Source organism: Hippopotamus amphibius, chromosome 9, assembly GCF_030028045.1.
Source record: "Hippopotamus amphibius kiboko isolate mHipAmp2 chromosome 9, mHipAmp2.hap2, whole genome shotgun sequence".
Classification (NCBI taxonomy): domain Eukaryota; kingdom Metazoa; phylum Chordata; class Mammalia; order Artiodactyla; family Hippopotamidae; genus Hippopotamus; species Hippopotamus amphibius.
In genome coordinates, this window is record NC_080194.1 from 130589988 (window position 1) to 130615998 (window position 26011).

The 26011-nt window shown below is 49.4% G+C and overlaps 1 protein-coding gene across 1 annotated transcript in view; it reads right to left on the reverse strand.

Moving 5' to 3' along the window:
* Window positions 1-26011, reverse strand: part of LOC130861610 (uncharacterized) — a 169693-nt gene that overhangs the window by 122843 nt on the left and 20839 nt on the right. Inside the window, exons 9-16 of the mRNA XM_057750656.1 lie at window positions 24122-24225; window positions 21875-22040; window positions 14676-14861; window positions 14421-14573; window positions 12720-12864; window positions 10822-10980; window positions 9892-10016; window positions 7224-7418 (exon numbers count right to left, since the gene is read on the reverse strand). Coding sequence (XP_057606639.1) covers window positions 7224-7418; window positions 9892-10016; window positions 10822-10980; window positions 12720-12864; window positions 14421-14573; window positions 14676-14861; window positions 21875-22040; window positions 24122-24225 — 1233 coding nt within the window. The remainder of the gene's footprint in view (window positions 1-7223; window positions 7419-9891; window positions 10017-10821; window positions 10981-12719; window positions 12865-14420; window positions 14574-14675; window positions 14862-21874; window positions 22041-24121; window positions 24226-26011) is intronic.

A 26011-nucleotide genomic window follows, 5' to 3' on the forward strand; every position in this document is an offset into this window, starting at 1 on the left:
AATGACATTTGTAAGAGCAAAAAGATGACAGCAACCTCCATGGGGGAGGTTGGGGGAATGGTCATCTAAAGTGAGGGCCCCACCCGAAGAATGGGTATTAAAATGTGTGCACGCAGTGAGTTTTCAGTAAGAAAATACTTAAGTCACAATATGAAGTGGGTGAAGCACCCCACCCCCACCCCCGCTTGCCCAGCAATTCCACTGTTAGGTACACACTGGACAGAAACATACACATACATTCATCAAAAAGACATGCACTAGAATGTTCATTGCACTACCCAAACGACCCAAAAGGCCATCAAAAATAAATGGATAAAGACACTGTGGTATGTTCATATCATGGAATGCTACACAGCAAGGAAAATGAACGAGCTGTAAGTACACACAGCAACATAGATGGATCTCATAAACACACTTTAAGCAAAAGAAATCAGACACAAAAAAGAGGATGTGAGCAGCATTATTTACAACCATCACAAAACGGAAACAACCCGAAAGTCCATCGGAAGATGAAGGGACACACAAAATGCAGTCCATCCATACAATGCAATGTTATCCAGCCTTCAGAAGGAATGGAGAACAAAAACAGACATACGCATCAGTGGAACAGAACAGAGAGCCCAGAAATACACCCAAACCCCTACAGTCAATTAACCTATGACAAAGTAGGCAAGAATATGCAGTGGAGAAAAGACAGTCTCTTCAGCAAGTGGTGTTGGGGAAGCTGCACAGTCAGCTGTAAATCAGTGAAGTTAGAACACACCCTCTCATCATACACAAAAATAAACTCAAAATGGCTTAAAGATTTAAACATAAGACATGACACCATAAAACTCCTAGAAGTAGACTTCCCTGGTGGCACAGTGGTTAGGAATCCACCTGACAATGCAGGGAACATGGGTTTGATCCCTAGTCTGGGAGGATCCCACATGCTGCAGAGCAACTAAGCCCATGCGTTACAACTATTGAGCCTACGCTCTAGAGCCCGTGAACCACAACTACTGAGCCCACGCACCTGGAGCCGTGCTGTCAATGAGACAGCCCAGCATGGTGAGAGGTCTGTGCACCACAACAAAGAGTGCTCGCCATGGCTTGAGAGGGCCCATGTGCAGCAACGAAGACCCAATGCAGCCAATTAATTATTATTTTTTGGTGTTTTTTTTTGTTTCATTGATTTTCTTTTTTTTTTAATCTTTATTGGAGTATAATCTGCTGTACAACAAAGTGAAAGAGCCACATGTATACATATACCCCCATATCCCCTCCCTCTTGAGCCTCCCTCCCACCCTCCCTATCCCACCCCTTTAGGTCTTCACAAAACATCAAGCTGATCCCCCTGTGCTCTGTAGTAGCTTCCCACTAGCCATCTATTTTACATTTGGTAGTGTGTATATGTTGATGCTACACTCTCACTATGTCCCAGCTTGCCCTCCGCCCCTCCCCCAGAGCATCCTCAAGTCTGTTCTCTACATCTGCATCTCTACTCCTACCCTGTCACTAGGTTCACCAGTACCATTTTTCTAGATTCCATATATATGAGTTAGCATACGGTATTTGTTTTTCTCTTTCCAGCTTACTTCGCTCTGTATGACAGACTCTAGGTCCATCCACCTCACTACAAACAGCTCAATTTCATTCCTTTTTACGGCTGAGTAATATTCCATTGTGTATATGTTCTACTTCTTCTTTATCCATTCATCTGTCAATGGACATTTAGGTTACTTCCATGTCCTGGCTATTGTAAATAGTGCTGCAGTGAACATTGTGGTACCTGTATCTTTTTGAATTATGGTTTTCTCTGGGTATATGCCCAGGAGTGGGATTGCTGGGTCATATGGTAGTTCTACTTTTAGTTTCTTAAGGAACCTCCATACTGTTTTCCATAGTGGCTGTATCAATTTACATTCCCACCAACGTGCAGGAGGGTTCCCTTTTCTCCACCCCCTCTCCAGTGTTTATTGTTTCTAGACTTTTTGATGATGGCCATGCTGACTAGTGTGAGGTGATACCTCATCACGGTTTTGATTTGCATTTCTCTAATGATTAGTGATGTTGAGCATCTTTTCATGTGTCTGTTGGCCATCTGTATGTCTTCCTTGGAGAAATGTCTATTTAGGTCTTCCACCCATTTTTGGATTGGGTTATTTGTTTTTTGATACTGAGCTGCATGAGCTACTTGTGTCTTTTGGAGATTCATCCTTTGTCAGTTGCTTCATTTACAAATATTTTCTCCCATTCTGAGGGTTGTCTTGTCTTGTTTATGGTTTCCTTTGCTATGCAAAAGCTGTTAAGTTTCATTAGGTCCTAGTTGTTTATTTTTGTTTTTATTTCTATTATTCTGGGAGGTGGGTCAAGAAGGATCTTGCTATGATTTATGTCATAGAGTCTTCTGCCTATATTTTCCTCTAAGAGTTTTATAGTGTCCGGTCTTACATTTAGGTCTTTAATCCATTTTGAATTTATTTTTGTGTATGGTGTTAGGTAGTGTACTGGTTTCATTCTTTTACATGTAACTGTCCAGTTTTCCCAGCACCGCTTATTGAAGATGCTGTCTTTTCTCCATTGTATGTTCTTGCCTCCTTTGTCATATATTAGGTGACCAAATGTGTGTGGGTTTATCTCTGGGCTTTCTATCCTATACCATTGATCTATATTTCTGCTTTTGTGCCAGTACCATACTGTCTTGATAACTGTAGCTTTGCAGTATAATCTGAAATCGGGGAGCCTGATTCCTCCAGCTCTGTTTTTCTTTCTCAAGATTGCTGTGGCTATTCCGGGTCTTTTGTGTTTCCACACAAATTATAAAATTTTTGGTTCTAATTCTGTGAAGAATGCCACTGGTAATTTGATAGGGATTGCATTGAATCTGTAGATTATTTTGGGTAGTATAGTCATTTTCACAATGTTGATACTTCCAATCTGAGAACGTATATTTTTCCATCTGTCGATGTCATCTTTGATTTCTTTCATCAGTGTTTTATAGTTTTCTGAATACAAGTCTTTTGTATCCTTAGGTAGGTTTATGCCTAGGTATTTTATTCTTTTTATAGCGATGGTAAAGGGGATTGTTTCCTTAACTTCTCTTTCTGATTTTTCGTTGTTGGTGTATAGGAATGCAAGAGATTTCTATGCATTAATTTTGTATCCTGCAATTTTTCCAAATTCATTGATTAGTTCTAGTAGTTTTCTGGTGACATCTTTAGGATTTTCTATGCAGAGTATCATATCATCTGCAAACAGCAACAATTTTACTTCTTTTCCAATTTGTATTCCTTTTATTTCTTTTTCTTTTCTGATTGCCATGGCTAGGACTTCCAAAACTAATTAATTAATTAATTTTTTAAAAATAAAACTCCTAGAGGAGAATATAGGCAAAACATTCTCTGACATAAATTGTAGCAATGTTGTCTTAGGTCAGTCTCCCAAGGCAAAGGAAATAAAAGCAAAAACAAAAGAAATGAGAACTAACCAAACTTATAAGCTTTTGCACAGTAAAAGAAACAATAAACAAAACAAAAAGACAGCACACAGACTGGAAGAAAATATTTGCAAATAATATAACCGACAAGGGATTAATTTCCAAAATATATAAACAGCTCATACAGCTCAATATCAAAAAAAACAAACAACCTAATCCAAAAATGGGCGGAAGACCTAAATAGACATTTCTCCAAGGAAGACATACAGATTGCCAACAGACACATGAAAAAATGCTCAATATCACTAATCATTAGAGAAATGCAAATCAAAACCACAATGAGGTATCACCTCACACTGGTCAGAATGGCCATTATCAAAAAATACACATACAATAAATGCTGGAGAGGGTGGAGAAAAGGGAACCCTCCTGCACTGTTGGTGGGAATATAAATTGATACAGCCACTATGGAAAACAGTATGGAGGTTCCTTGCAAAACTAAAAATAGAATTACCATATGATCCAGCAATCCCACTCCCAGGCATATATCTGGAGAAAACTCTAATTCAAAAATATACATGCATCTCAATGTTTATAGCAGCACTGTTTACAATAGCCAAGACATGGAAGCAACCTAAGTGTCCACTGAGAGATAAAAGGATACAGAAGATGTGGTATATATACACAGTGGAATAGCAGTCAGCCATAAAAAAAAGAATGAAATAATGCCATTTGCAGCAACATGGATGGACCTAGAGATGATCATACTAAGTCAGACAGAGAAACATAAATAGCATATGATATCACCTATATGTGGAATCTGAAAAAAATGATATAAATGAACTTTTATTTAAAAAACAGAAACAGACTCACAGACATAGAAAACAACAAATTTATGGTTACCAAAGGGGAAAGGGGAGGTGGGAGAGGGATAAATTAGGAGTTTGGGATTAACAGATACACACTACTATATATAATGTAGATAACAAGGACCTACTGTATAGCACAGTGAACTATATTCAAAATCTTGTAACAACCTATAAATGTAAAAGAATCTGGAAAAGTATATATATATATTCAGTTATATATATATATATGTATATATATGACTGAATCACTTTGCTGTACACCGGAAACTATCACAACATTATAAATCAACTATACTTCAATAAAAAAAATTTTTTGTGCAATAGAAAAGAGGAATGGAGTCCTGATACATGCTACAACACAAATGAACCTTAAAAACATGCTCAGTGAAAGAAGCCAGACACAAAAGGCCACATATTGTATGATTCTGTTTACATGAAATGTCCAGAATAGATAAATCCATAGAGACAGAAAGCACATTAGTGGTTGCCAGGGGCTGGGAAATGAGAGAATGGGGCACAACCACTAATGGATGGGTGTGGGGTCTCCTTGAGGTGATGAAAATGTTTTGGAACTAGACAGAGGTGGTGGTTGCACAACATTGTGAATATACTACGTGTTACTGAATTGTATACTTCAAAATGGTTAATTTTATGTTCTGTGAACTTCACCTCATTTTTTTTTTTTTACAAGACCACATGCTGAATGATTCCATTTATATAAAGCTCACAAAAGGAACTGGATGTGACTTCTACTGCCAACCAGATTGAAGTCACAGGGACTGGGATTTATCTTCCCATGTGGAGCAACTCGAAACTCAGATGAAACAGATTAAACGAAAGTTCCCAAGACATTAGACATCAGGTAACGCGAGACAATGAACCCAAGAGATGGGAAATAGCCAGGGAACCCCAGCTCACTGCCTGGAGAGAGTTCAGGCTGAAGTGCAGGGAGGAGAACAGAGCGGGGCATGCAGACTCTTGGGGTTGGGATCTGGGAGTCCGGGGAGACCAAGGTAGCTGGATTTTGCAGGGCAGAATAAAAGAGAAGAAAGAGTTGCACAGAGAGAGATCTCTGGAAATCTCCAGAGGGTCCCAAGGATCTCTGTAACACTACATTAGGCAACGATTTCTTAGATGTAACACACAAAACACTGTGCATAAAAGAGGTAAACTTGACTTCATCAAAATCAAGAACATCTGCTCTTCAAAAGAGACTGTTAAGAGAAAGAAAAGACCATGCCACACCCTGGGAGAAAATATTTGCAAGTCACATATCTGATTAAAAGCCTTGTGTTCAGAATAGATGAAGAATTTTCAAAACTCAGCCATAAGAAACCAACCCAATTTTTTAAAACGGACAAAATATTTGAACATACATTTCACTAAAGATGTATGGGTGACAAATAAGCATCTGAAAAGATGCTTAACATCAGTAGCATTAGGAAAATGCACATTAAAGCCATGAGATACTACTACACACTATTAGAATGCCAAAAACTGAGAAGTCTAATCCTACCAAGTGCTGGCGATGATGTGCAAGAATTAAAACTCTCATTACACTGCTGGTGGGAATGCAAAATGGTACAACCACTTTGCAAAAGAGGTTAGCCATCTCTTGAAAAATTAAACATACAACTACCATACGATCCAGCCATCCCATCCTTAGATATTTACTCAAGAGACATGAAAACATATGTTTATGTGATAACTTGCACATGAATGTTCATAGCAGCCCTACTTGTAACAGCCCCAAACTGGAAATAACACAAACGTCCATCAACAGGTGAATACCTAAACAGACGGTGGTCCATCCATACAATGGACCACTAAGTGGCCACAGGAATAAATAAACTATTAGTATACCTTACAAGATGGATGCATCTCAAAATAGTTACACTGAATAAAGGAGGTCAGGCCAAAAAGGAGGACATACTTTAAAAACAAAAGTATACCCTGGGGACTTCCCTGGTGGCGCAGTGGTTAAGAATCTGCCTGCCAAGGCAGGGGACATGGGTTCGATCCCTGGTCCGGGAAGATCCCACGTGCCATGGAGCAACTAAGCCTGTGTGCCACAACTGTTGAGCCCCCACGCCACAGCTACTGAAGCCTGTGCACCTAGAGCCCATGCTCCACAACAAGAAAAGCCACTGCACTGAGAAGTGAGAAACCCTCGCACCTCAATGAGGAGTAGCCCCCACTCACCACAAAACAGAGAGAAAGCCCACACACAGCAACAAAGACCCAATGCAGCAAACAAACAAAAAAAGGCATGAAAAACAAAAGTATACGCTGCATGATTCCATGTATGTAACATTCCAGAAAATGCAAATTCAACTATTTTGACAGAAAAAGCCTATCACAGTAGGGGGCAGGGTTGGAGCAGGAGGAAGGGATCAAGAAGCATGAAGTAACCTTTGGGGGTGACAGATACGTTGCTTCCATTGGTGATGGTTTCGTGGTGTATACATATGTCAAAACTTATCAAATTGTACACTTTAAACACATAACGTTTATTGCAGGTCAATTATACCTCGACAAAGCTGAATTTTAAAAAGTAGAGTTAATTGATGCCATTAGGAGTCAGAACAGTGGTTACCCTTGGTTACGGGTGGGTAAACCAGAAGAGGGGGGCAGAAGGGGACCTCTGGAGAGCTGACGGGGGCCTGGGCACTGGTTACGAGGATGTGTTCCACTGGTGGAAACGCCCTTACGAGGCGGGCACTTCTCTATGTATGCGATACTTCAAAAAATAGTTTTCAAAAGAAGGCAGCCTAATCGCTCATTGCTGAGATCTGGACCACCAATTTGGTTTTATAAGGAGGTGGGAGGGTGGGGTCAGAGTTCATGGACACCTGGGTTCCCCAGTCCCAAAGCCCAGGCTGGTGCCTGACAGTGGTGAGGGGTGGGTGTGAGATGGGCACGGGAGCTTCCCTTACCTTCTGCTGCAGGTCTCTCATCTTTCTGGACCTTTCTCCTGGACAGGCGGGGTCGGCCGGCTGAGGTGTGGGCCCTGGTTCCGGCTCTGGGGGCTTATCCGCCTGGGTCTGTCTCTCCTCTTCCTGTGCCCAGAATGACTTTGGGCCAAACAGCCTGCGGGCCATTTCCTCGGCATTTTCCAGCCGGAGGCCCAGCTGGGAAGGAAAGTCAGGGACTCAGGGAGGAGTAACTCACTCACAAGAGTGACCAAGAGCTGTGGGGCAAGGGCTTGAACAGGGAGCCCTGGGCTTCCCAGGGTCCATCCAGGCCCAAGTGCCAAGAGGTTTCAGGAAATCATCAAGCTCCACATCTGCTTGGCAAATGCCACACAGCAAGAATTCCTACTGATTAAGGCCAGGTTCAAATGTCACCACCTCCAGGAAGCCTTCCATGAATTCCCCTGTCACTCCCTGCACACATTCCCCCTCCCCACCCCCAGCCAAATTTATCACTCCCTCCTCTGAGTGTCAAGCACACTAGTCCAAGGTCAAACTCAGACTAATTTGTGTGTCTCCCTTGCAAGAACCTGAGCTCCCTGAGGGCAGGGACCCGTGTCTCATTCACTAAGCACACTCAACTCCTGGTGGTATGGTTCATTCTGTGGCTACTTGACTGGGCCACAGGGTGCCCAGACGTGTGGCCCAATATTACTACTGGTGTCTCCGTGAGAGTGTTTCTGGGTGAGTTTAATATTTAGCTCAGTGGTCTGAGTTAAGCAGATTGCCTCATGCAATGAGTTGAAGGCCTGAATGAAACAAAAGGCTGTCCTTCCTCCAAATCAGAGGGAATTCCTCCTGCCTGACTGCCTTCAGAATGGCACATTGGATTTTTTCCCGCCTTCACACTCGAACTGAAACCAGCTCCTCCTGGGGGCCTCCAGCTTGCTGACTGCAGATCTGGGACGTGTCATCCTCTGTAATCCTATTGGTTCTATCTCTCTCGAGAACCCCGACCAGCAGACGACTTGGTTGCTTTTCAAAATTTGACAGATGAATGAATAAACCCCTCCTTCCTTCCATCTGCCCATCCATCCACCCATCTGTTCACTCATTCTGGCATCCTTTCCTTCCGCCCTCCCATCCACATGTCTCTGAGAGTATCTGCAGAGAAATCCCCAGAGGGTCAGCCTGTGGCAGGTCTGAGCCCAGTGGGCAAAGTCTGGACGATAGGTTCCCTGTTCTCCATAAATTAGAAAGGGTTAGGGTCCCTCAGACAAGCCCCAGGGACCTGGGGGAAGAGATGCAAGGGCCCCAAGCTAATCCATTACCTTAACACTTGTTGGACAGTAAAGAAAAATCGACACTTGCCAAACACACACACAGACACAAAATAAAGTCTGTTGGACACACGGCCTCAGAGATCTTCCCTCCTCCACCGCTGCTCCCACAATCCACTTTCCACAGGACAGCCAGAGCGCCCAAATCACGTCCACTCACCAGCTCGAAACTTTCCTCGACGTGGCCCTGCTCCCGCCCTGTGCTCCCATCTTACCACTCTCCTCCACTTACCGTTCTCTACTCCGCTCCTGTTCCTTAAACACACCAAGCCCTCTCTCTTCGCAGGAACTGCGCACGTCCTGCCCACTCCCCTACCCCACCCCCGGAAGGGCCTTACCTCAGCCTTCCACACGGCCGCTCTTGTGCATCCTTCAGGTCTCAGCTCACACTTCACCTGCCTACACACTACTTAAAGTTGCCACTGTTTTCTCAATGTGTCTACTCATTTCTTACCTGTCTACCTCTCTGGGCTGTGAGCACCAAGAGGGCAGAGATCATGTCTCTCTTGTTCATCGCCACATTCCCAGAGCCCAGCACAGGGCCTGGCACACGTCAGGTAGAAGATGGATATTGTACAATTGATGACAGGTGGATAGGTGGATGGATGAATGGATAGATGGAAGCAAGGATGAATAGGTAAGTGGGAGAACAGATGAAGCGATAGTTGGGTGGGGAGACTGATAGATAGATGGGTGGAAGGTAGATGAATAAATAGGTGGGTGAGAGGGCAGATAGAGAGATGGGCAGATGAGTACACAAATGAATAGATAGATGAGGATAGAAGGGCGGATGGGGGGATAGATGGACAGATGTTCAGACGTTATGGAAGAGCATATGGATGGATGGGTGGATGCCTGAGAGAATAGGTTAAATAGATGATTGGGTGAAAGTGTAGATGGAGAGGTGAGTGAGAGGGATTAATGAGATGGATAGATGAATATATGGATGGATGATGGGTGGGGGTGGTTGGATGGATAGATGCATGGATGGCTGTGTGAATGGATGGATGGGTGGGTAGGTGGATGGGTGGATACGTGGAAAAATAGATGGATAGGTGAGAATGTAGATGAAGAGATGATGGAAAGCAAATAGATGGATGAGAAGGAGGGAGGGAAGGAGGGATGGGGTGGGCAGTAGATGTAAGGATTTATGTATGAGTCAGTAGGTGGGTGAATGGATGAGTGGATAGGCAGATAAATGGGTGAGTAGATGTCAAGAGCTGGGAGTACAAGATGTGAGAGTAGATCAATAGATATAAGAGGTGATAGATGGAAAGATGGATGGATGGCATAATTTTTGGCCCCAAGCCCAGGAGAGGCCCTGAGGAGACTGAAGCAAGGCCCTCTCTTACCTCCAGGAGGTTGAAGGCACGACCAAGTGCATGGATGGTCAGGTTGGCTGTGGCAGAACGGGGGAGGAAGGAGGCCGGAGAGAAGAGAAGGGTCCCCTCCAGGTTGGCTCCCAGGCGGCCCGATGCTAGGAGAGAGAGCATCAGTATTCACCACGCTGCTCACGGGCAGGAGCTGGCCACCAAGGAGCCATCACCCAAGACAGGGCCAGACACACAGTGCATCCTCTTGGCCAGGACAGGAAGCTCAGACCTAACCAAGCCTTACCAAGGGCAGAGGGAAGGTCAGGACAGAGGGTCACAAATGTACCCACACCTGCTGATAGGCAGAGAGGGGACAGCCAGAGCACCCCACCACACCTCCAGACTTGCCAAGTAGCTGAAAGGGATTGGGTGCCTAAGCTAGAATAGGGTCCCTTTTTGATTCTGTTTAATTACAAGGAGATGGCTGTCTCTGGTTGACACTAATCTCCCTTTTTAACCCAGGGAAAAGCAGTTCTCAGATTCACAGCCCTCAGCACGCAAGAAGCCATGAGAATTCAACAAGAGTGTTTTATGGTCATTGCATTTCTCTTTAGCATAATCCTATTTTTACAGAGTTAAACTGATCTTCCACTAATGATAGCGATAAAAGGTTTCCTTTTAGAATACGTGTAAGTTTAAAAGAGCCAGCTTAGAGAAAAGATGGGAGTACTATTTCGTTGAATGCTATAAAGTGGCTCATATTTAACTTTTTTTTTTTTTTAACTGCTTCTGACAGATATGGCAGGTGCTATGGGGATGTAGCAAAAAAAAAAAAAAAGTCAAGCAGGTGAATATCTGACATTTGGAAAATGGCATCTTTGAGCCACACATTCCCAGGAGTTGGAACTCCTTGGTCCCCAAGCCATTGTGGTCCCAGAGCAGCACAACGCCTGCTCAGGACAGTGATACCTGAGCGTAAGGTAATGTCGGAGTAGGATGAGTGTTTCCAGGTCTCTGGATGGAACTCCCGGCTGACGATGTCCTCAGGGATGGCCTCGCGGAGGGCCTGTTTCAGGGGGTCGTCCGTCTCCAGCAGCTGCAGGAGGTGACTCCACACAAAGGAGCCCACTGGAGTCCAGGCGCAGCCAGCATGGTGGGGGGGGTGGTGAGGGAGGACCCGGAGCTGGCACAGTCCGGAGAAAAGACCCCCAAGCCCCCACCCAGGTTCCTGCTATTTCCACCCACCAGGGGCTTCTCAGGAGCCTAGCTACTGAGAACCACATCCTCCTTGAAGAAACAGCAGCAAACAGCAGTGCCTTAATGGAACTTGGAAATCTAGCCGGTGCAGGGCATTCTGATGTGCTATCCAGAAGGGAAAGGGAGGTATTGTGGGGAAAATCCTGGTTTGAAAGTCAGATCCAAGTCTGAATCCCAGTTCCACCATTTACGAGCTGTGTGACCTTGGGCTGGTCACTCCACCTCTCTGAGCTTTAGTTTCCTCATCGGTAAAATGAACTATAATGACCTATCTCCCAGGGCTGTTTGTGCAGATCAGTCAAGGGCAGAGCCTGGACCTAAAGGACTGAGTATCTTTCAGGGCTGGGAAAGCGATGACATGCAGTCCGCGATGCGGACCCTCTCAGGCTCTCTGCAGGGTTAAAAGTGAAATATGAGCACCAACAGAGGACATTCTTCTGATAATCCAAATCCTCTTGCTTGCTCCAGAGGATGTCTCAGAATGCCCAGCAGGGAGCTTCTGGAACAATCCACCATGGAACAGAGCTGAGTCTGCCCTTGGTTTCCATCAGGCCACTTGCAAGCCTGATACCCCAGGGCCCCTATCAAGGCTGCCTTTGGGCCGATCCCCTCTGAGGGGCTTGGCTTAGTGTCCTATTGATATAGAACAGCCCCCATTCCCGTCCCACCCCTGAAACAGCCAATAACGATCTGCAGCTTCTAGGAGCACCATTTCTTTTCTTTCTGGGGGGCGTGTGTGCCATTTCCTGAGAAGGTAGGTTAGCAGCACCACACGACACATTCTGATGGGACACACAAGAGAGCTGGGCGCAGTCAGTGCCTTCAGGAAACAGGACTTAGGGGTCAGGAGACGTGGCAGGCAGACTGTAACTTCTCATTTGTATCTTGCCGTCCACCTTGAAATTTTGGCTACATAATAGTAACAGCAGTGGTGGCAATAACATGCACACAGCACTTACAATGTTCTAGATGCCTTCCTGTGTTAACTCCTTTCATGCTGCCTCTGTGAGGGAGGTACTGTTATTATCCCCATTTCACGGATGGAGATGGAGGCTCACAAAGGTTTAGTCACTTATCCAAAGGCAGACAGGTAGGAAGTGGCTGACTTGGGATTTGAACCCAGGCTGGCAAGCCCCAGGCTCTCAACTCCCTGTAAATTATGTCAACTCACTGTGCAATAGGTAAAAACTTTTTGCAAATTAGTTGAGCTTATTGTTTTGAAGTTTCACCTATTTAAAGGGAACCCTCTGACCCCACAAGGGATCTGAGATTCACAGACACTGTCCCTCCTCTGCCTTGAGTCCCTCCTCCAGGTACTGTGCCTTGACCTGGCCAAAGCTAGAAGGGAACTCAGCAGCTTCCACCCCATTTTGCAGATGAGGAAACTGAGGACCAGAGAGAAGCAACTTCTCCCGGATTGTTCAGTTGCCACACAAGTGAGGGGAGTGTGCAAGGCCACTTGTCCAGACTACGTGGCAAGAGAAGGGGAATGGGAGGGGGACAGGAAGGCACCTGAGGGATGGAGCGAGTGCGTGTTCCTGAACCCCTGCACCCACCAGGTAGCACCCAGGCCAGCCCCAGCCCCCCAACTCCCACCTGCAGTTGCCTACCCTGGGTGGACCGCTCTCCTGTCTGGGTGCGCCGCACCTGGGCAAACACCTCCTCACCCGGACACCGCATCAGCGCCAGGTAGGCATTGATGCGGATCTCAGCATCTTCCTCGGGGCTTTGGTACAGGCCGGAGAGCACGGATCGCTGCCTCGGACGGAGGGAAAGTCATCACCCAGGGCCCACCCACCTCCACCCAGGAACACAACGTCCCCTCATCTGCACTGGCTCCAGCAGGTGGCCCTGCTGCCTTGCCCCAGCTCCCCTGATGTCTCCACTGCTCCTGGACACTCTTACCTGGGGCCCGGTTGCGGGAGGTGGGAGGTTCCCCAGTCACTGCTAATCCCCATCCTCCCACTGCTAATCCCCATCCTCCCACAGCACCAGCCCAAAGCCTCATCAATTTCCACAAGTGACAGTGGATAAACAAGTGGGCATGGCTGCATTCCAAGAAAACTTAATTTACAGAAACAGCGCAGCACAGTGACTGACACACCAGAGGTACTCCCTCTAAAGGTATTCCTTGGCCCCCTGCCCCCCACCCCCGTCCTAAGCAAGCCACCTCCCCTACCCAGTGATTCTCTCCCCCAGCACCTGTTGATTTCCTTCACAGTACAGCCATCCCCATCTACTCATGCAGCGATATTTACTGAACTTTACATGCTTGGCAAGGTGAGAGGTGCTAGGTGACAACTGTGAGCAAGACAAACCCAGCTTTTGTCCTCCTGAAGCTCACATTTCGGTGCAGAGAGACAGACAGTAAACAAGGTTCATATGTGAAATACATAATATGTTAGGTGATGATAACTGCTAAAGAGGGAAAAATAAAATGGGGAAGCAGGAAGCATGACCTTGAAAAGGTCAATTTCAGGTGAAATAGCCAAAGAAGACCCCCACAGTCCAGTGATTTCTAAGTAAAGGCCTTCCAGAGATACAGGAGTAAAGCCTGGGGAGATCCAGAGGAAAGGAATTCCAGGAAAGGAAAACAGCATGTGCAAATGGCCTGAGGCAGAAGGGAGCCCTGTAGGCTTAAAGAACAACAGGGAGATCAGCGTGGCTGGTGAGGAGTTGGGGAGGGGGTGCAAGCGAAGTAGGAGATGAAGACAAGAGGTACTAGTGGCTCAGTGGTCAGATCACAGGAAGGACTCTGGCTCTGATGCTAAGTGAGACAGGACCCACTAGTCCAGGGGTCAACAAACTTCCTGTAAAGGAAAGATAGTTTTTGGTTTTTGTTTGTTTTTTGCCTTTGCAGGCCATGCAATCTCTCTTGCAACTACTCAGCTCTGCAATGGTAACAAGAAAGCAGCCCAGACCACACATATAAATGAACAGGCACAGCTGTGTTCCAACAAAACAACATAGAAGATCAGGCAGTAAGCTGTATGCAGACCATGGACCATAGCTTGCTGACCCCTGAACAAGAGGATTTGCAACACAGATGGCTTATATGTAGTCTGTTTGTTAATCATACACTTATTTGTGTATTTATTTGATAAATATATGCCTCCCACACCAGACACAGGCTCTATGAGAACAGAGACCTGGACACCTGTTCACACCAGTGCCTACCCCAGTGCCCAGCATGTAGCAGGTGTTCAGTAAACGTGATGAACGAATGAGCAAATGAAGCAGTGCGTTAACAGCGGTTCGAGACCCACTACTGCCCAGTGCTGACCGCAATGAAATAACACCCAGGAGCTCACATCTGCAGAGCAGGGAACCCTCCGGAAGGCCTGGATGGCCCCCAGCCGGATCTCAGGCGGGCAGCTCCTCAGGGACACACAGGTGCTCAGCTTGGAGGTGAGGGCTGTGGCGGCCAGGCCAGCATTGCCAATGGCCTTTAGCACAAGCTGCAGCTGAAACAAGAAGGGGGTGGGGCCTTGAGTTCCGATGGGTGAGCCCAGCCCACCCACTCAGCCCCATCAAGGGGCCGTGCACAGGGTGCGGGCTGTCCTCACCTGATCGGCACCTGAGGACTCCTGGAAGGTGCAGTTGGCACCCAAGGCATCTCCCAGGATCTTCACAAGGGAGCCGACACCAGGCAGCTGCTCACAGGGTCCGTCCAGAGACACACAGAGGTTGTGCACCAGAGCTGAGATGCCTAGGAAGGCACTGGGGCTGGCCCCCGGGGTCTGCAGCAGAGGCTGGGACCAGAAACCGGCCCCACTCTGGATAAGAAGCCTGGTAAGTGGCCCCTCCAAGGCCTCACCATGTGCAGATGGGGCCTGGGACGTTCCTTAAGAATACAGAGGCCCCAGCCCCCCACCCTTGAGGGTCTGAATAAATTGTCTGCGGCAGGACCTGCACGGAGCACTTCTTAAAATGCCCCAGATGACCCTTGATGTGTATTCAGGATGGAAAACCATATCTCAGGCTAACATGGGGCCAGGGGACACTTGGCAATGTCTGGAGACGGTGTGAGCCGTCACAACTGGGGAGCAGTGCTGCTGGCACCCTCCCAGACACAGGACAGCCCCCCTCCCAACACAGAAGCCAGCCCCGAATGTCAACAGTGCCAGGGCTGAGAAACCCTGAGCTAGATCACCAGTTTGGGGGAGCAGGGTGCAGAGGTTTTTCTGGGTAGAATATGATGGAGAATCCCAGACAAAGTGTCAGGACCCACCCCAAATGGCGGCACGGCCTCTGCCACCTCCCAAGATATATGAAACGTGCAAGACCTAAAACCAGTTCTCTCTCTGTGATCAATGGGCAAAACAAGGGAGCCAGTTTTCTGTGTCCTTCTGTAAAGCTGCACGAGAAACCCACCCTCTCTTCTGGGACCACACATTCCCCAGGAAGCAGGCACAGGCCCCCTCTGTCCACAGCACAGGAGACGGAAACCAGACAAGCTGGGTCCTGCCACCCAACCAGGCTGGTTTTCTTCAAACAGCATCACCTGCCTCCAGTTCTGGGAGTGAGAGGGAGGGGCTGGCAAGGGCTGAGAGGGCTCCCAAGCCACCGTACCCCCGTTCGTCAGCTGGAGCTCTCGGGGCCGCGCTGTCCTGGACCTGGTAAGGGCTGGAAGGCACCCAGCATTGGCTTTGCTCCCCTCTCGGGGTCTTGACAGGAGGTTGGGCAAAAAGGTGCAAAGAGGAAAGGATTTGCTCTGAGTAATTAGAGACTTTGTCTTTAACAGAGGTGGCTCTGGGTCCAATCCGAAAGAAACTAAAGGGAAAGGCACGGCCAGTGGGATTAGGGTAAATGGTTAGCAAGAGCCCAGCCCACCTACTGATGAAAGCAGCTCTTTTGCCCCCTTCCTGTGTGCCCGTATCTGTCCCCCTCTAACCTTAAAAACCTCATTATAGGAAGATCAGTAAGCAATTGAAACTAACTCCTCCTGGCGCAGTGGTTGGGAGTCCGCCTGCCAATGCAAGGGACACGGGTTCAATCCCTGGTCTGGGAGGATCCCACGTGCTGCAGAGCAGCTAAGCCTGTGCGCCACAACTACTGAGCCCACTCACCAGAACTACTGAGGCCTGCGTGCCTAGAGCCTGTGCTCCGCAACAAGAAAAGCCACCGCAATGAGATACCTGTGCACCTCAACAAAGAGTGGCCCCTGCTCCCCGCAACTAGAGAAAGCCCGCAAGCAGCAGCGAAGACCTGACAGACACGCCAATAAATAAATAAATAAATAAATGTATTTAAAAAAAAAAAAAAAAACTCCTCCTGACGTATGCTCTCCTGAATGTACGCCATGCCTTGCCTAGCCTGTCGACTCTTTCCCTAGATAAAAAGAAGTAAGAATAAAGAATTAAGTAGTTAAAGAATGATTAGTTCTATACCCCCAATACCCACCTAAGGAATCCTGCAGGCGGATCACCAGGCAAGATAACATTTGAAGAGAGAGCCAACCAGTCTGCACGCAATAGAGAACAATGCAGAACCCAACCTCCTGCCTCGACGATTCACTGAGATTCCACCCCCCCCCACCCCCCCCGCCGTTTCCCTTTAAACATTGTCCTGGCTGAGCAGAATCTTCGGAGTTGGTCTCTGGGCATGAGTCCACCTTCTCCCCAGACTGCCAGCTTTTCTGATTAAAGCACCTTTCCTTCCTACTGACACTTGCCTCTCAAAGTATTGGCTTTTGAGCAGTGAGCAGCTGAACCTGAGCTCGATAACACTGACCCAGGAAATAAGAAAGCCCCTCATGTACAGCGTCCTGGTTGATTTCAGCTGAGTCACTATAAGGGAGCTGGGAAAAGATGGGGAGTCAGCAGCACAGGGACACATCCTGTGACTGGACCACACACGACACACGCGACGGAAATAAGCCTGAGGGTGTGGACACGGGACCACACAGTAAGAGTGTTAGAAATTAACTATCTCTTACCTTTGTTTTAATGTGATTTCTCGAACTGCAAGGTTAGATCTTCAATTTTTAATAATGGCTATGCTTATCGACCAGCTCAAAAAATGCCTGAAAATCAAGACTCTCCCACAGCACACGTTGGGGCCCTTGGGTCTGGTTCCCTGACGAACAGGAAGAGACCCAGTGCCCCTTTGGGGGTCAGACTGCCCAACCCACCCAGCTCAGACAGGCCCCTCTCTTCCAGGGGCCTTGCAATGGCAGGGACTCAGCCCAGGCTGAGTCGGACGAGAGTCATTCCAGCTGCTCAGCAGAGCTCCAGCCCGGTGCTCAGCCACCCTTATTCCAGGGCACTGAAGCTTACAGCCGAGAGGAAGGCAAAAGTAGGGGATGGGAGGCTCAGGACAGGGGAGCACTTGTTATCGGCCTGTTGCAAGAAAAGCGAGAGAGACATATTTTATTTAATAAACACACAGCACTCCCTCTGTGCCAAGCACTGCTGTTAACAGGGCACATGTGTCACCTGCTTAGATCCTGAGACACAGAGAGGTTAAGTAACTTGCCTAAGGTCACCCAGCCAGAAGTTTGTGGAGTCAACCTGGACCCTGCAGGGTCTGGCTCACAGGTGGGAGCTACCCCTACACTCACTGTTTCTCAAAATACATATTCTGGGCTCACTTATGAAAACCAGGCCCGGGCACTGGGCACCGGGCAGTGGCCTCTATTACTCCTACAGCCCAAAGCAGGGACCGCCTGGTAGCCTGGAGGCAACACAGCCTCTGCACCAGCTCTTCTTCCCTTGGGTTCATGGTCTTAACCAGGTCTGTGCGGCCACACGAGGGTATCTGCGTGCGTGCATCTCAGTGTGTGTGCATTTTACAACCTCAGTGTTTGTGAATGTGCCCTTTCCTGGGTGGCTGTGCGTGTGTTTCAGTGTACTTGCATACCTCAGGGTACCCGTGTCCTGGTGCGTGTGCACACACTCAATTGAGTGTGCCCTGGTGTGTGTGCACGTGTGGGTCTGTCCCTGTGTGTACACATGCGTGTCCGAATGTATGACTGCACACATGTCCCAGTTTATCCTGGGGGTGTGTGTCCAGGCATGAGTGGGTGTCCCCACTTGTCCCTGTGTGAGTGTCCTGGTGTGTGTGTGTTCGTGTGCATGTATACATGTAAGGCACGCTATGTGAGTACATCTGCATATCCAGGTACATGTGTGTGAGTCTTGGTGTGTATGTCTCAAATGTCTCGATGCCTGGGTGCATGTAGATACACGTCCCCGTGTGGGTGTGTGTGCCCGTATGTTCCCACGTAACCATCCTCAGGGTATATGTACATGAGTCTTGGAGCATGTGTGTGTTTCCCCTGTGGAAGCAGCGGGGACCTGTGGCTTGGAAAAGTACGTTCAATGTTATTCCAGATTTGGCAAATGAAAACAAACGCTCTGTTTTCTTAACTCAGAGGAGGGAAAGCAGTGCTCGGCTGGGAGGCAGGGGTTATGAAAAGATGGAGAGAAGCCACTCGGACCCGCGGGATGAGGGTTCCCGCCTCTGCCCGCTCTGCCCCAGGAAGGCTGCCGGCGGGAAGGCAGGGCAGACTCGGGCCCTCCCAGGGCCAAAGATGGAGGCAGAAGCCTCCTGTGGGGAGGCCCGAACAGCTGGAGCCCCTTGGTTTGTGGGGAGCGAGGCCTCAGCGGGAAGCTGCAGGGCCAGGACAGCTGGGCCAGCGTCAGGCCTGGGCTCCGAGAGGGTCCAGAAAGTAATAACCCTGTTCATTTGGTGGCGGCCCTGGGGGTCTGTCCAGAAGGGCCAGCCTCCCTCGATGTCACAAGAGTTAGAACACCAGATCTCAATGCCAAAATCTCTGACTTAGAGAGGTTTGCTTAGGGACTTCCCTGGTTGGCCCAGTGGGTAAGACTCTGCGCTCCCAGTGTAGGGGGCCCCGGGTTCGATCCCTAGTCGGGGAACCAGATCCAGCATGCACAAGCAACTAAGAGTCGGCATGTCGCGACTAATACCCAGTGCAGCCAAGATAAAAATAATAAATAAAAAAGTATTTTAAGGGACTTACCTGCTGGCACAGTGGTTAAGAATCCACCTGCCAAAAAAAAATAAACTGAAAAAAAAAAAAAAAAAGAATCCACCTGCCAATGCAGGGGACATGGGTTCGATCCCTGGGCCGGGAAGAATCCACATGCCACGAAGCAACTAAGCCCATGTGCCACAACTACTGAGACCCCATGCTGCAACTACTGAAGCCTGTGTGCCTTGAGCCCATGCTCCGCAACAAGAGAAGCCACCACAATGAGAAGCCCACACACCACAACGAAGAGTAGCTCCTGCTCACCACAACTAAAGTTCACGCACAGCAATGAAGACCCAACACAGCCAAAAAATAATAAAGTTCTCAAAAAAAAAAAGTATTTTAAGGAAATCATAATTTTTTAAAAAGATTTAGTTACACTTCAATTAAAAGTCTGCTTAAAATGTTCAACTTTCTCTTTAATTTCTAAAGATGGAAAGATAAAATTGTCCTCCAAGCTTATAACCACTTTTCCAAGGTGACTTTAACACCCATTCATCTTGTCCCAAATACAGTTCCCCGTCTCCAAACCAAACCTCCCCAAAAGGCCAAGCAGTAAACCTGGAAGGAAAATAAATCATAGGAAGCACCGTGACCTTGAGGAGGTGAAGCAGCAGCTGGAAAAGATGGACCAGCTGCACTTCACCAAAATGACGAACTTCTGCTCATCAAAAGACACCGTTTACACAGCCCAGCAACGGAACAGAGCAAGGTCCTGACACACATGTGTGCACGCACACACGGCATGAACAGAGTCTCACAGAGGACGTTAGAGAAAGAAGCCAGAATTTAGATGTACACCAGCCCACGGATGAGAACGCCCGAAGCAAACAACACCTGGTGATGGCCAGAAAGATCAGAATCACTGTGACCTTTGGGGTCGCCAACTGGGAGCTGGAAATGTCCTGTATCTTGTTCCAGGAGTGGTTACACAGGTGAACATGGATGTAAAAACATCCAAGTGGATCCTTAAGAGTAGTGCAGTCTCCTGAATGTATAGTTCAAAATGTAAACACACACACCCCCTAACTGCAAAGTAAGACCCTGGAACAGAGGACATTAGTGGGAAGAGCGGTAGGATCTGAACAGCTGGAGTTGGTTGGTAGTAAGGTACCAATGTCAGTTTCTTAGTTGTGGTAAATAATTTCTGGTGATTTGAGACATTAACAATGGGGGAAGCAGTGAGGGGTGTACAGGAACCCTCTGCACTGTCTTTGCCCTCTTTTCTGTAAATCTAAAATTATCCTAAAATAGAAAGTATATTAAAATAATCTCTTGCCTTCCTTCCTCTTCTTCTCTCTCCCCTCCCCCTCCCATCCTCCCCCTTCAGGTGCACCAAACAAGCCGGCATCCCCAGCACACGCCCAGCACAGAACACATGCATCCTTGTGACCGGAGGAGAGAACAAGCAGATACAGTCCAGAGAGGTGCAAGCTCTGGTCTAGTGGGCCGAGAGCCTGCGGGAGGCAGACGAGGGAGGATCCTGGGCTCCAAGAGCCTAGGGACCCGCCTACTGTGCTCACCGAGTGTCCCTGGCAAGTGGTCACAGCAGCAACACCAGCGCGTATGTAACACTTAGCCCACATCATAACGACCACTCGTCCAAGCATCACCCTACAAGGTCCCCGCATCACACAGAACAGGGAAGCCCCTTGCCCGAGGCTGTGCTGGCAGGGAGAGGGCTGGGATCCGACGTGGGGATTGAGCTGGCCAGAGTCTGTGCCTTTGGCCACCACACTCATGCCAAACACACAAAGGAGGGAGAGAAAAGAAAGAAGAGGGAGCCTGACCCTGCCCAGCATTGGCTGAGCCCCCGCAGGCCCTGGATGGCGCGGATGTCCCTGTGGCCAGAGCGTCACCTGCTAGGCTGTGAGCGATGCCCCTCGAGGCCCAGCGCGGGCAGGGCTCCCACGCGGTGCCTGATTCCCTGCTGAATGGCCCCACTGCAGGCCCTGGGGTCAGGGGTCAGGCCGGGGGGTAGTGCTCCCCACACCCCCACCTGGATGCTCAGCCAGAGTCTGACCAGCATGAGGCACTAACAGATCCTGCTGGAGACCTCCCCACCGGCCAGCACAGGGGTCTCCCACACTCCCGGGGACCGTGGCTGGCCCATCACCCCTCCCACTCGCCCCTGGGAACCTCTGAATCCTGGACCACTGCCAGTGTGGGATGGCAGGGTGAGGACTGACAAGTGACCCCCGCCCCCAAGTGAGTGAGGACACACCCCGTGGTCCAAGGGAAAGGCACAGCCGCTGCACCACCCAGCCACCCAGCCTCCTTGGGCCTCAGTTTCCTCATCTGTAAAATGAGAGTAAGATCATTTACTTCACAGAGGCATCGCGGGGGTTAAATAAGACCTCTGTGGGTGGTTAGAAACTGTTGGCCTAGTTTCACATGCTTTCCTAATTGCAAGACTCATAAATTTGCTTAATTACAAGAGTAATAGCAGCTCTAATTTAAAGCGCTTTGGACTCTGTGCCAGGCATGAGGAGAATCACTTCACATTCAGCATCTTATTTCTCATCCATCCCCATCTTACAGATCAGAAAACAGGCTCAGAGAGATCAAGTCACTTGCCCAGGATCACACAGCTGGGAAGAACACTGTTGAGACTCAAACCCAGGTTTCTCTGACCCACCTCTGCTGCATCCCACCAGGCACTGACACAAAGCCCCGAGGAGAACAGGCCCCCTGCCCCACCCCGCTGCATCCAATCAGCAGTGGAGCAGGGGAGGGACGACATGCGGCGGCATGGGTGCAGGGACTCACCAGCAGTACGTGGACCATGGCATCTGAGGGCTGTGGGATGAAGGCCAGCGACCAGAGCCACGCCTCCATCTCGTCTGCCTCCACCTCCCCGGACACAATGAGCTCCACCATGAGGCCCACGCAGGGTTCGGTGCCACAGGAGGGCAGGGCATCCACCAGCGGTTGCCTGAGATGGAGAGAGGCCCAGGGAATGTCACGATGGTGACCCACAAGCCCAGATGCCTTCCAGGACTCCTCTCGCACAGCCTCAGGTCACCCGGGAATGGTCGGAGGCTTGGAGAGGTACAGCAGGGGCGAGTCCACACTCACACCCCTGGGAAGGGGCCGGGCCGGGCCTGGGAGCCAGGCAGCCTGTCCAAGGCCTGTGCTCTTAGGGCCACGGAGGCACCAGCAGCCCAGTCTAAAGCCTGGTAGTTCTGCCCACCCTGGAGATACAGCGGTTTGGGGTGACCTGAGTCCCTGCCCACCGCTTTCCCGAAACCAACCACAGTTACCAAGCAGGGTAAGAACCCGTTATAGAGAACAGGAACCAACAGCTGGCAGGTTGCCTCTAATTAAACCTCTAACGCTCGCAGCCCAACATCAGGATCTATCTTTCTTTCTTTTGCTGTTTTTTGAGATTACAGAAAGGTTGAGAAGTTCAGGAAAGGTTTTCAACCTTTGCACAATGATGGGTCTAAACAGGGAAATGATGACTGAACGGGGGCGGGGAGGGGTGCCTAGGTCACAGTAAAAACGGGATGCTCTCCGACCTGAGGTCATGTGAGGCAGCAGGACACACAGTGGAGGAGGGCGCTGTGCAGGGCCCACCCCCTCAACCCTGATGAGTGGCACCCATGGCCACAGAGGACCAGGCACTGCCGCACCCCCACCCCACACACACCATCTGCACATGAACAGTCTCTGGCCTCAGTTTGCTCACTTATAAAATGGGAATGCTTATGACCGGAGCAGCCCCAAGATGAGCATGAGCTCTCAGGAACACAGGCCACTTCGTCTGAGGGACATCCCTCCTGTCCTTCCCATCTCTTGCCCTTGTATTTTATTTCCTCTCTTTTCTTTATCAATTTGGGCCCTGGAAAACCAGCCTCTGGGAAGAAATGGAGGAGGAAATGAGGGTAAGAGAAATCTCTCAAGAGTATCAGTCCTCTTGGAAACTTCTAGAGTCGGGGATGGTCCCCTGCCTCCCTGACTCCTGACATCTAGGTAGACAAGCAAGACACAGGAGCTTGTGGGAAAATCCCGAGTGACAAAGCAGGGTGAGTGACCAGGAACAGGCAGCTCCACGTGAGGACTCAGACGCCCCTCTCTATATCAAAGATAATTAAAACTGTCCGAGTCAGATATCACGTCTCTTTAAGCCCGTAAGAATTCGATGGAGAAGCACAGACCACCCGGGTTCAAATCTCAACTCTGCTGTGTGACTTTGGGCAAATTTCCTAACTGCTCTGTGCCTTGGTTTCCTTCCACAGCTGTAACATAGGAATAAAACCATCTACCTCATGGGGTCACTGTGAGGATTAAATGAATGAATACAGAGAAATGGCCTGGAAGGTATCTGTGCATGATTAGCTCCTAAGTTTGGTGGTTATTCAATTAGACATTTGGTAACGTTGATGGGGAGAGGTGGTCTTTCATATTTCCAAGTCGATAACATTTTTTCAGGTCTGAAAATCTTTTTGAGAGCCTTTGAAAAGCTCACAGGCCTGAAATCTGGATCTCAGGGGCCTGGGAAACGGCTGGACTTGGGGAAGGAGCTGCACAGCCCTCGGCCCATGGAGTTAGGTCCTCAGAGGCTCCCCTCCACCCTTGGGGGTCTCTCCGCACCCCTTGCTGGCCCCACATCAGCAGGGTCTGGGGGTGGGATCCCAGCCCTGCCCAGCACCCCACCGCCAAGCAAAAGGGTACCCAAGGCGCATTGGAATGCTAATTCCAGCTCTCAGCAAGAGGGTCCCTGTGTGGGGAGGGAACAATGCCTGCCTTTATCTGGCCAGGCCCTGCAGCCTCCAGTCTCCCAACCGACCCGTGGGAACCTCCCAGCTCCCCTCTTAATCGCCTTCTTGGCAGACATCCCCAGACTGAAGGACAAGTCTGTATCACAGGGATGAGATAAAATATCACAAGGATGAGCTGAAATGTCACCAACCATCTCTCAATGGGGATCTAGGACAGCATCAAGATGCCACAGCCCCGCAGGGCCCCCAGCCGGTTCCTGGCCCAGCCCCCAACTCGGGCAGAGGCCCTTACCAGTTGTCTCGGCATTTGAAAAAAGAATGCCCCCACAGTTCCATGAGCTCATCCGCAGAGAGGCCCCGGAGCTCGGACACCAGCGTCAGGAACAGCTCTGCAGCCTGGAAATCAGAGGGGGCAGCGTGAGAGGCCCGAACCCCAAGGGTCCCCTCATCCATCCCCCTGCCTCCAGACATGGCTGGGAACACCAGAGTCTCCCACCTACGGTGTCACAGACCCAAAGAGATGAGGCTGCTCGTCTGGGCTTCTCTCCAGTGAATCCTAAGCTCCTGGCACACAGGCTGGCCCATTTTTATTCTTTAATTTAACAAGCATTTACTGAGCACCTACTACGTGCCAGGCATGAATTAGGGGCCAGGGATGTGGGGGTGAAAAGAGACATGGCATCTGTATTTGTGGGCTTTATGCGCTAATAAAAGCTCAATACACGTTCCCTATGATTATAACCTAGTTATAATGAGTCAGCATATGTCATCTTTTCTGATATTTTTAATGAAAAAAATATGTGAACGTTTTTCAGAATTATGAGTGGTAATGGCTCATCAACAGGGGTTTGCAGTTTTTGCCCCTTGTCCGCAGGTCTAAACCAGCACAGTCCCCACGTCTCCAAAAGCTCAAGGAAATAAAGGACTCTATTCAGAGCCCGCACCTCTCGGGTTTCAGGAGACAGTTGGTTTGGGATGCCAGCCCTACATCCCGCCTTCCTTCCCTGGTGCCTCTTCAGTCTCAGATTCTCTGCCTCGGCTGAACCCAAAGCCACAGAAAGGGTGACGAGGTCCTGGCTTCCTGCTGGGCTTGGCCAAGGCCAAGACTGAGCCCTCACCCCACCCAGCCAGGGGTCCACTGCTGCCGGGACGGGTTTGCCTCACCTCGGGCCTCCTCTGCTCTGAGCGGCTGGGACTGAGTCCCCGTGCACACAGCTTGACCTCAGCAAGATGCAAATGCGAAAGAGGTCCCTCACGGGCCAGCTTAGCCCACCCTCCCCTCCCCTCAGGGTCTGGGCAGCATTCTCATCGTGTGCCTTCTGCAGGTGGAGCTGGTGGGGACCTTTAGTTCTGCCTTTACGTCCTCACACAGGACACACAAGCCAGCCCTTTATGGAGACCAACCACCACCTTCACGGTGACCCTGACTGATGTCAGCCTAGGTTGGGGCAGCTACCCCAGGAACCCTGCCACCTTCTGGACAGGCTCAGCTGCATTTCCCTCCCGCTGGTGGCTGCCTTTCTTGGGCGTCATCCGTGACTCCCTAGACTCGGAACACGCGTGCTTTTAAGACCTGTAGGAAGTGTGCAGCCGCCAGGCCTGGCTGGGCATCCTCTCAGGAGCACGCCTCCTGCTCTGGGAGGCCTCAGGCCACAGTGTTGGCTTCAGGACTAGCTTTCCAGCACCAGGCACGGCAGGAGGGACCACGGGAGTTCATCCCAGAAGGCTCGTGGGATGGAGGAAGGAGGATGTCGTTCCTGCCTCCTGGGTGAGAAGCCTGTCACCCCCATCACCACTAACAACTGCGATGCACAAGGATAACAACAACATAATAACCACAACAATGGTTACTTTGTACGAAGCCTTGACTGTGTGCCAGGCGCTGTTCTCAGCACTTTACAGGCACCATCTTATTTGACCTTCACCCTATGAGGAGGGGCTGTCATTATCCCCGCTTGACGGAGAGCAGTTAAGTCAGCTGCCAGCGGCCACACAGCTACGAAATGGCAGAGCCGAGACTTGAACTCATACTTTTTTTTACTTAATTTTCTTTTGGCCGCGCCGTGTGGCTTGCAGGGTGCTTAGTTCCCTGACCAGGGATCGAACAGGGCCCTCGGCAATAAAGGCACAGAGTCCTAACCACTGGACCACCAGGGAACTCCCTTGAACCCATACTCTTAAT